Genomic DNA, 11,471 nt, shown 5'->3' on the forward strand with positions numbered 1-11,471 from the left:
AAGCAGGTGATGCCGAGCTGTCAGTAGAAACTACCCCATCAAAAATCATCCAGCTTTGTGTCTCAGTGTACTGATGTTGTTGCTTAAAGGCACGACCTTTGCATTGGCTTTGTGCTTTGACCTGGCTTTGGTTGGTAGCCTCTCCTGCACCTTTGTGTTTCTCCTCCCCTGACTTTCACTGCTGTAAGCAATGTTCAGCTCCTTGTCCTGCAGGCCAGGAGCCCCAGGGGTGATCCAAACACAGCAACAAGTTGGTGCTGGAAAAGAGTGTGGTGACAGCAGTGAATGCTTGTGAGGCCTTTTGGTGAGAAAGCACTCGGACACAGAACTGGCTGGCTTTGACTCAGAGTAATTTGCTCTCCCTTAATAGCACAACCGCAGAATTGAGCAACAGGATTGTAGCTGAGACTGATAGCGTAGCCGTGGTGAGTTTATAGCAACGAAGGGAAATATCTGCTATGCAGCGATGCTGTGGGATTTTGTTCTTTTTATGGGCAGAAAAGAAACATCCGCCCTTGTCTGAGCTTGCCACGTGAAAAAGGGATTTCAATGTGCAGGCATATTGGTTGAGTTGAGAGGGACAGGGAGTAGCATTTTCCGCAGTGTCCGTGGCCCAGTAACCAGGAGACCCACTTTTCTCCTGTCCAACCTGTTTGCTCCTGAGAAGTGCCCGTTCTTCTCAAATCAAAGGGGTTAGCAAGGCAGGAGTGCTCTGGAGCCAAAGGATTGCTGTGTGCCTTCCCCAAGGAGCCTAATCAGAAGAGAAAATGAAAGGAGGGGAGGTGTTGAGTCCCGATTGTTTTAATTTTTCCTGCTCCAAGGAGATGTGCTGCAGGAGCTGGTCTGATTGAGTTGCTTTGGTGCCTGGGAGGCTCTGGGTAGAGATGAAGGGCTGGTTGTGGGATTCAGACAGCAAATTCAATTCCAGCACAGATCTGATAGAAAAGGCCTGTTGTGGGAGTCTGTCCAGATAAGAAGGCTTTGCAGACAGATGTTTTCGAGGGAAACCAGGTGCCAGGCATGCTGCAGAGGGCTTCCCTGGAGCCTCAGCCCATCACCTGCCTCCCTGCTGCTTATGGTCCCGAGCACCTTGGCGAACAAACACTGGGTTGGGTCCTGGTGGGGTTTCTCCAGCAAGGCCACATTATGATAAAGTATATCAAATGAGGCTCCCACTGGATCTCCATCATGACTGCTGGTCTGTGTCGTGGCAGCTGTTGAGCTGCAGAACCCCCATCCTTTTGCTGGGGACATGGCGTGGTAAGGCTTAGTCAGTGCAGCTTTTGCTTCAGGGTGGCTTGGCTGTCCTTTGGACTCGAGATGATCTCGAGGACGCAGGACTTACAAATATGCTTGCCATGCCCATCTGCTCCCATTCAGGAGCTTACAAAGCCCATAAGCTCTAGTCACCTCCTTGGGGTCCAGACCTGTTCTCTTATGGTGGGGAATATCAGATGAAGCTGCCTGTGCCATGTCCATCTGTGTGTCTGTAATGGTTGTTAAAAGACCTAACATTTCTTACTGAGTCTTTGGTCTCACTAGGTCACTGGATGTGAAGTGCTCTGTTTCACTGATCTGAGCTTTCTCTGGCTGCACATGCCTGTGGAAGAGCTTGTGGCAGAGGAGCTGCCCATCTTGTATGTGGGAGATCTTTTCTGTGTAGATGAGCAGGAAAATGTTTCCTGCTTTACTGTAAACATCCTTCCCTCTAGAGCAATGTTTTGCATTTGTTGCACCTTCAGACAAGACTTCAGACTTAACAGCCCTTTCCTTTTTTCCTCCAGTGGTGTAGGAATGTGGATCTTGCTACTGCATGTTAGGAAAGAACTAGTAATACTAAAAATTCTTGGTCCCCTACAATATATAAACTGTGGTTACGGGATGTAGCTGGACGTGGTGAAATCTTTTCAGGTCAGACTGTTCCCTTCCTGTTTTGACTGACAGGGCTGACTCCTCCTGTGGCGACTCCAGATGGGGCAGAGACGAACTGAAAAAGCTCTGTGGGCTCTCGCAGCATGGAGGACACCTACCTGTCTGGGTCTATGCCCCTGGAGGGGCAGAGGTGGCAGGAAATTACCTGTTCTTAGAGCTGCAGAGCAACTATGCAGAGGATCACCTTAGCGTAGTGCCCAGGGTTTGGGGTGGATGCAGGCGCATGTGTGCACACATATGGGCACACACATGCTTAGTGAGGCATCAGCCCCTTGTGCTGCTTTTGTGAGCTGACAGGGTGCTTGTGGCTGCATTTCTTCTGTGTTGGCAATGCCTTCCCAGAAGTGCTGTAGGATTGGTCCTGTAGGAAGTGACTGCAGACTTTAGTCTCAGATGGTTGGATGAATTGGTAGACAAGGTGTATTTGCTAATGCAGCCAGGAGAACATGGGTGTTTCTTCTCCTTGCCATACTTTGCTGCTGCCCCAAACCCCTGGGACAAGGATGCACATGTGGTTCTGATGAGGCACTCGGAGGTGGAAAAGTTTGGATAGTCTGAAATACCTTTTACCGGCTGAATCCCAAACCTAACACCCAGGTTTCTTTTCTCTTTAAAACCTACAGAAGTAGCCCCAGCCTAGTTTTTCAACAGTGTGCCTTGCTCTTTCTGTGTCATGTAACCTGTGAGCATCAGGGCAGGTCCACGAGGATGACAAGGACCTTAAAGTCTTAACCGCAAATGTCATCATTTGTTGAAAGTAGCTTTAATAGGGTTTTATACTGGTAGATCCCTTGCTGAGAGCACTTGAAATGTTCTAAGCACTGAGCAAATGTTGTTTGATGCATTTGCCATTTGAATTGCTGTTGCACCAGGAAGAGCTGTTAGGCGCATTTCGGGTGCAAAGACCTCCCTAAAAGGCTCCTCTTTTTCCAGCAGCTGTGATGCAATGAGTCCAATCTTTAGGTAGGAGCAGTGAAAAAATGGGTGGATAAGTGGTTAGGTGAAAAAAATACCCCTAAACAACAACAGCGTAGTTGCTTAACTAGCAATGAGCACTTACCCTATTGCAAAATCCATGCTTCAGCCTGAGCTGCTTAATCCAGTAATCCCATTTTAGATCAGGGTATTGTTTTACTCACCACCTTTCTCCATTCTTTCATTCCTACAGCCCAGATGGCTCCTTACGGAGCTTGAGCTAATCTTCTAGGTGCCTTGTACCCTTTCCCCGGACAATGAGGCTTCTCTGAATCACAGCCCTGAGTTTGCAGGTCCTCTATGTCTCTGCAAGATGGGAACCACTTGAAGGTTTTGCTGATGGCAAGGATCCTCCTGAGCAGGGAGAGCTTTCCTTGGGCCTTTAAAACTGAATTACAACCAAAGATACAGCAGCTTGAGGTGGGAATAGGAGTTCAAATGGGCTCCCTGCCTTTTCTCTCAAACTTTTCTTTGAGGAAGGAATTGGCAGGCTCAGGCAAGCCCAGTGGCACTAGGCATGAAGCAGGGGATGTGGAAAGGGAGATGAACTCTGTTTGTTTGCTTTTACTCCCCAAGCCTCTGTACAAACAGAACTGTGGTGACTAATAGAGCAGACCCTTTTAATGCTGCAGTTTCCCAAGAATTGAATGTACATCTCCACAGCTTGGTGGAGCCGGCCCAAAAGCACCAATATGTGGATGATTCTGGGAGCTGCACAAGTGCAGAAGCTTGCCCTTTGCTGGGATTTTGAACTGGATGCCATCCTTTTAACATCTGCCTTCTGCTCCCTGTTGTCTGGATGAAAGGTGCTGGGTATCAGGCTGAGCAGTGGTTTTATTGGGAAATGAGCTGAACCTGGGAGGGTTCCTTTCCTGCAAATCCTCCTGGCTCCTGTCCAGCAAGGCAAACCTGTAAAAATTACCTTTCTTATAGGGAGCATTGCATAGCACTCAAGACCTCTCCCTTTAGAATAGTGGGGCTTTTTAGGTTCTCACATGCTCTGCTCCCCTTTGGTTCAGAAAGCTGCACATTGGTGGTCAGTGTGCCCTGAGCTTTCTTGCCATTCATTGAGCTTTCCCTCCCTCCTGCTGTTTGTGTTTTGGCAAAAGGAGGAATCTTTGCTGTTGACTGGGCTTTGAGTATAACCTGTCCCTCTTGGCTGACACATGCCGGGGTGGGTTGCCTCTTTCTCAATATATTTTTAGACAGTGGTTTTCCTAGCCAGTTTGGCGAGATGATGCCTTGACCAGCCTTGCCACTATGAAGATCCTGTGAAATGGGATGAGCTGGCAGGTCTCAGGATCTTCCCAGCTTGATGGTCTAATTGTGTTGCCCTCTGTTTGTGATACTTCAAAACCAAACTCATAAACCTGGCTCTGAAGGTTGCAGAGAACACCACCCTTCCCTGCTTATCAGGTCTTTACCCTTAAAATGCCACCGCACCCTTTGAGATCACTGGTGTTTTACCAACCCAATCCACTTTTTTCTCCTCCTGCTGCAATCCTGGTATATGCATATAAGACCCTTCCTAAGATTGCCTTTGATGTTGATCTTTTTTTATGTACATCCTAATGAAAATGTCACGATACAATGATGCCAGCAGAGACCTCTCTTTGTAAGAGTGTGGCAGAATTGCAGCTGGGGAAACCAAGGGGATGGAGGAGAAGGCTGAAGAGGGAGCAGAGTGTCTGTATTTATTGCAGTAGGTTGCTCCAAAGCTGGTGAGGCCATGTGCAGAAACTTGTCCTGTACAGTGCTGCGAACTGTTTACTTGGCCTGGTAAACATTTGCTGTTGCCTGATGTTAATCTCCACCAAGAAGAACAAGTGTCAGAGAGCAGCTTCTTGGCTGTCTTGGTCAGCTGTGCTCGGGATGCATATCTCCAGGTACCAGTGTGTTGGTGCTGAGCCCTACACCAGCGTGTAGGGCTCAAACCCAAAGCTTTTGGGTTTGAAAAGTTGCTTGCACACAGTGTTGTTTACTTCTGCTGCAATGCTCATCCCCTGCCTCCTCGCAGTGCTGGGAATCTAGCTTATGTGGGCTTAGGGGAAACCAGACTGTGGACTTCAGTCATCTATCTATGCAAGATCTCTTTTTGAACTCTGCTGCACAGCTCCACCAAAGGAGCTACTCATTGACACAGCTGAGGAAACACAGTGGTAAGGAGAGCAGATTCCTGCAGTGCCTTCATTGAGCTTTCCATCTCTTTGTACCTCACAGGACTTTGTGTTACTTAAAATTTCTGCTGTTACATTTCTTTTTGGGATGCTGTGTACTGACAGCACACACATGGGGTTTGTCCTGGGGGAAGAGGGAGCTTTGATACCTTGGTTGGGCAGATTGCAGAGCTGGAGATGCTGGCCTCCAGTGAAAGGCCTTTGACTGGGGTTTGTCTGTGCTGCCATGTGGTGAAACGTATTGTGGCAGGGTTGTCTGCTGGGCAGGACCTGCCTCTTGCCATCTGATGCACAGTGGAATCATCGACATGGCTGTTGGACACTGGGATAGGGCAGCTTGGTAGTACCTGATCCAGCTGATGGGGGTCCATGGTGAGGAACACTCAGCCTATAAGAGCACCTTAGGACACTGGACCCTTTAAACTGCATGTTGATTTCTGAGTGCCCTTATAGGCCTGTGGGAGGTGGTGGATCATGTCTCTGCTCTCTGGGACAGCAAGAGGTAGTCAGCAATGAAGTCTGCTTGCAAAACCTGGAGGAAGTTTTCCTTAAGGCTGGAGGAAAAGAGGCAGCAGGAGGCACGCAGGACTTTTCTGTGGGCTGCTGGTTGCTTTCCTTGTTGGGAATCCACTGGAAGAGTTGCAGTTTTGGTCCTGGCTGGTGTGGAGCTACTGTGTGGACCTGTGAAAGGAGACTGAATTGGTGATGCTCTCTGGCTTTGGGATGTCTGGTACAACCTCTGTTTGTTTTCTACCCAGGACGCCTTCAGCGATCTCGCCTTGTTCTTCTACGACAAGCATGGTGGGGAAGTGATTGCAGTTTTGTGGAAACCTTTGAGCTTTCAGCCTCAGCCTTTTAAGGTGAGTTTTTTGACTCTACTTTAAGCTTCATGTTGCCTTTATGCCCTGAAAGCTTGGAGGGCTTTTTTTTCTGCATTGTAATTGCTTTGTCTAACTCTCATTAGCCCCAAAGCCCTTTGAGAAATGGAGCTCATAACCAAGACAGGACTGTGGCCATAGTGCCTGCAGTCATCAGCAGAGCAGAGAAGGGAACATGTGCCTCTGGACAAGCCCCAGCACTGTAATCATGGGTCAGAACAAAGCTCTCTGTCCCAGGTGCTCTTTGATTCCCTCCTGGGAGGTGGGTGATACCTCATTTACCAAAGATGTTTGGTGAGTGCAGCAGGCTGTCCCATTCATGTGTCTTTGGGGGTCTTACCCAGAAGTACCTGACATGCAAGAAGCTAGGGTGGCAAGCCTAGGTTTATAGTGCCAAAGTCCTCTTGATGTATGGAGATACTTTCCAGCTGTGTGGGTTGGCAAACTCTAGAGGGTGGTTAAGCTAGATGTGAGGCATGCTGGAGTGATTCACGCTGCTTTCTATGAAGCAAAGACGCAAAGAAACTGGTGACTCATGGCTCAGAGTTGGCAGCCCAGGCTCTTCTGACAGTCTCTGGGTGATTTATCTCCCCTCTCTTCATGGCCAGAGGGCATTGGCCATTCAGCCTAGCTGCAGTTGTGAAACCCAGTTATTCACAGTGGTGAAATGAGAGGAGGAGATGCTTGCAGCTGAGCTGAGTGTGGCTTGATTAAACGTGAGAGGGTTTTGTGGGTTTTTTTTTTTCCCCTCCGATGGAGGCAAAGATCTCTTTGCACTCAAGGTCTTGACACCCAACGAAGATGAAAGCAGAGCCCAGGCACCTCTTACTCAGGGTCACGGTATGGTCCATTTTGCATGCCCTGTCTGCTCTGCTGACACAGGCTCTGTGATGCACCTGTGCACTCTTTTTGTATCTCCACCATGCCCCTGGCTGTTTCTTCTCTCCATCCCTTGCGGTCTTTGGACTGTGGCTCCACGGGCTGGAAGGGCCTCCCTTGCACTTTGTTAGCTCTATTAATGAGCATTGGTGGTGTTGAGAAGTGAAGCTTAGAAAACTTGGGTGTAGTGGTGTGGCAGGGGTCGGATGTGACAAGGCAGGAGAGCAATGTACTTATTTCAAGCTTGCAGAGGTTGCAAAGCAGCTCTGAGCAGGAGCTCCCATTTGTAATTTGTGTGTGTCTTGCAGGTCTCCAGCATGAAAGGAAGGATGGTGACAACTCTGAAAAATGAGCTGGTCTGTGTTCCCAATGTGGAGGCAATTCTGGAGGACTTCGAGGTTTTGGGAGAAGGCCTAGTCAAAAGTGTGGAAGCTCGTACAGAGAAATGGACTATCTGAGGCCACTGAGACCTGTCAAAGGGGCCTGTTCTGAAGCAGAGGTTGTTCATTCTGGGACCGTTCCTTTTTCTAAATCAATCCTAGGAAAGGCTTTCAGCTTTTTAAATCCCAGAACTGTGTGGTTTACTCTATTTATCTTTATATCTGTTTTTCAAAAAAGCAGTGGGACCTGTTACTGTTTTCAAGAATACAAATACCTTTTTATTTTGAAGAAAATATAAAGATGGGATAAAGTTTTCGAAAGTGTTCCTGTTCATTGTAGGAAACAAAGCTGTGTTCATGTGAAAATGTCAAGGCCTGAAAATTCTGGCTGAGGTGTGCATTGGGAAAGCAGTTTCCTAGTTAAGGAAACTAGCTGCTGTTACTCTGGTGTTTAGCAACACCAAAGAAATACCAAGCCATTCAAAAATGACCAGGTTATTTCTCTCTGTTCAGCCTTGGTGAAATGCATCTGGTGTGCTGTTTCCAGTGCTGGGCTTCTCAGTAAGCAAGAGACATGGACACACTGGAGCAGGCTTGTTGAAGGGCAATGAAGATAATAAAGGGGTTGAAGCCTCTGCTGTATGAGGAGAAACTGCAAGAGCTGGGATTGTTCAGCCTGGAGAAGAGAAGGCTCAGAGGGATCTTACCAATGTGTAAAAATACCTGTTGGGGGAGTAGAGAAAACTTCTCTCAGTGGTGCCCAATGATAGGATGAGAGTCATAAATGGAAATGCAGGAAATTCTACTTAAAACACTTTTTTATGAGGGTGGAACCACTGGCACAGTTTGCCCAGGGAGGTGGTAGAGTCTCCATCCTCAGAGATGCTCAAAACCCAACTGTACGTCATCCTGGGCGGCCTGCTGTAGGTGACCCTACTCTGAGCAGGGGCTTGGACTGTATGATCTCTGGAGGTGCCTTCCAACCTCAAGCTATTCTGTAATATTTCTCTTGATCATAGGGACTTCTGATGAGGAGAGAGAAATAAGAGGGAGCAGATGCACTAGTCCCATCCCCTCTTCTGATGGAGGCAGGACGTGTGTTCCAGCAGGAAAGCACAGACGAATCACATACACAGTAAATAAAAGAGAATTGGTGACAGCACATACTGCAGAAACCAAGAACAGATCAAACCTGGAACAGCAAATGGGTGCTCAGGCAGTTGATAATTGTAGATGGTTGTTGCTTGGTAAGGAGTATTTTGGACGGGATGTTAAATCTGTTGTGTCAAGACCTACCGGGCTCTCCAGCTGTTGGAAGTGGGTCCGAGGCTTCATGGAGGAGATTCCCAACTTGGTTTCAAATGCTTCAGGGAAAACATTTGAAAGGTGGGCTGTGGCAGAGATGTGGCACTGGGCTGAAGCTGCCTACCTAGTGTCTGTCGACCCAGTGCTTGGAGGCACAGTGTTTCCTCTTGGGTAGATACATGCGGGCAGCATCCCTGGCTTTCGGCTGTGGGTATATCTGCTATATTAAAGCCACATGAAACATTTTTCCCTCTTTTTCTGTGCTGGTGTCTGAGGGAGGTTGTAGGTGAAATCCTTTGCTTGCAAGAGTTTTTTAAGTACACCTAAACTGAAAATATAAAAAACATTTATTGAGCAAAAGAGATATCAAACCTGAGAACAAAGCAGCACTTTTTGTTGCTACCATGACCCCTGCAGCCTAAGCAGCTGCTGACAGGTCCATTAGCAAATGAGATGCAGGTGGTGGTTTTGACAGGTTTCAGAAACAGTTAATTAAGGATTAACTTTCTAAGCTTCTCTTTGTTCTATCATCCTCCAGATGTTGGAATCGTCCAATCTGTCTTCAGTGATGGCTGTAATTTTCCTTGGTAGTCAGATTGTTCCTGCTTTTTGTGCCTATCTGCCTTTGCTCCGAATGTGCAGTTGGGATCCTGTAAATTTGCCAACACAGCTGTTGGACAACACTCAAGTTGCTGCACCAGCGGCTTGTGCTAGAGCTCTGCATGTTCTCTCCACACCCTGTCTTGCCCTCGCTTTTCACCTCACTGTATGTTGCAGATGTAAATGGTTTTGAGCTGGGGCGCTCTCCTCACTGCGTATATCCCTGCTTTTCCCTAGGGCAGAGGCGTGTGCTGAAGCCCATGTTAGCTCACAGAGGAGCAGACCTCCTCCAGCCCCATTGACTGCATCAGGCAGACTGGAAGGTTCTGCCCCCTCTTCCCTGGGGCTGTGAAGGGATGCAGCCCCTCACTGACTTATTCCCTGCCTGGGAATATTCATGGAGAGACAGTCTCTGCTTTTGCAGCTGAGCAGTGCTGTGGTCCCCCCTGCCCTGCCCTCCCCAGCCCAGCTCCCATAGCAGGGTAGCTTGTGGGGTATGTGAAGGATACACACTCTACGGGTATCCCTGCAGCACCTCTGCTTTATCTACTTCTGTTACACAGTCAGGTATTGTATTGCTACTCCTTTTCACCTTTAAAAAGATGTAAAACTGTGTAGCTTCAGTTTACTGTGTATTGGATTTCCTCTCTGCTCCTCCATCCTTGGGTAAAACATTGCTGTTTGCAGCGTGCAGCAAAGGGCCAGGAAGTGTCCAGGCTAGCCTTCTGCAAAAATAATGATGCCAAGTTAAGTGATGATAAATGAACTCATAACCAAACCCTCGTACAAGTACCAACCTGCTCATGTTTCACAAGGTAATGCCACTGTGCTCAGCAGCCAGATGTGAGTCCAGGTCAGGCCTGTGCTGCAGATGTTCGCTGGTATAAATGTCTGGTTTGGTGACAGATAATGGTATCTCAGTAAAGGCCTTGAAATAAATGCACTTAGAGTGGCAAAACTGACCACTGCTATCCCAGCTTGTATCACTTGAGGGGATATATCTGTGCCAGCAAAAGTTACCCAAGTGACACGTTATCCCAGTTGTGCCCGCAATGCTCCTCATCTTGCCAAAGCCATGGTTGATCCACAGGCTCCTCTTTCAGAGGAAAAGTAACCCCTCAATGCCCCAAATCCCCCAGTAGCCAAATATTTAAAGGCACCTTTGAGCCATTCTGGAGCCCTTGTTTATGGTCAAACATTGCAAATGTTCTGAGTCATGTTTTATTATCTGCTGAAGTCAGACCGCTGTGGCCAATGTGGGTGGAAAAAAACACCTTTAAATTTAGCTGGAAAGCCTGGGGATGCTCTTAGGGACTGATGCTATCGGACTTCTAGAGCAACAGTTGATACCTAAAGCAAGCTTCAAAGCACGTCTGCCACAGGAGCAGAGGGTCCCTGTGCCTCTAAGGGGTCTGCAAGGGCAGAATCCAAAGGAAAGGGGTGTCCTGGGTACATAAGAGAGGACAAATGAAGTCTCCGTTGCAAACTTTATCTCCTGTTGCCTGATTTACTGCTCTTGTTGGTGCATCGTGACTAATTTCTATTGTGAAAGCTAGGGTAGGGCCTGGGTTATTCAGAGCACGCTTGTTTGACAACCCATGCTGGTTTCCACTTCCAGAGCAGTGAGTGGGCACTCGCTTGCAGGTGTTTGCTGAACTGTGGTCCCAGCCATAAAGAGGAGCTGTACAAACAAACACTGAGCTGCCCTGGAGAGCCCGCGCCTTGGTGTGTTGCAAGAGGCAGGGCAAGGGAAAGAGAGGCAAGTGACGGAGCTCAGGTGATAGCAATGGGCTTTGATGCGTTGCCACTACTACCATGTTGATTTTACAAAGCTACCTTTGAAACTCCTTTGAAGCTCTTTACAGTGAGTTTCTCATGCATGGGGTCGAGCACAAATGGGGAGGTGTTTCCAAATGCAAGGCTGGGGTGACGATATGTCTTGCAGGTGGATGGAGTCAGACAGGGCTCAGTGATACCTGCTTTCTAGCAGACCTTCCCAAAAGCTAGTGTGTTCTGGGTCTTTACATGAGCCACCCTTTGGGCAGGTTTCTCCTAAAAGGGTCAGCTTGTGCTTTGTGAGGATGTTTTCTGAAAAAGGGGTTGTTGGGAGGTTGCTGATGCTGGCTTAGGAGAAGGGGTGATGGATGGAGCCTGTGTCCTGCCACCAGTCCCCTGCTCCCCAGGTGCCCTTGGTAGCTTTGAGTGGCAATCACAAGATTTATGAAACTGGGGAAACAAGTTGGTGAAACACAATAGGGATGATGGGACGATCAGAGCAGACTGAGTGCTGTGGGGTTTTCCTGCCCACTGAACTGTTTAGTCCTTGTTTATCAGGGCCACTTGAG

At 48.2% G+C, this 11,471-nt stretch overlaps 1 protein-coding gene across 2 annotated transcripts in view; it reads left to right on the forward strand.

The window, feature by feature from the left end:
* The window catches only part of NOL6 (nucleolar protein 6), a 32,050-nt gene extending 24,508 nt beyond the window's left edge, over positions 1-7,542 (forward strand). For both annotated transcript variants that reach the window (XM_075739581.1, XM_075739580.1), the window contains 2 exons: positions 5,843-5,944; positions 7,150-7,542. In XM_075739581.1, coding sequence (XP_075595696.1) covers positions 5,843-5,944; positions 7,150-7,299 — 252 coding nt within the window. In that variant the 3' untranslated portion in view covers positions 7,300-7,542. The remainder of the gene's footprint in view (positions 1-5,842; positions 5,945-7,149) is intronic.
* Positions 7,543-11,471: the final 3,929 nt, after the last annotated feature.

This window comes from Balearica regulorum, chromosome Z (assembly GCF_011004875.1).
Source record: "Balearica regulorum gibbericeps isolate bBalReg1 chromosome Z, bBalReg1.pri, whole genome shotgun sequence".
NCBI classification, from domain to species: Eukaryota; Metazoa; Chordata; class Aves; order Gruiformes; family Gruidae; genus Balearica; species Balearica regulorum.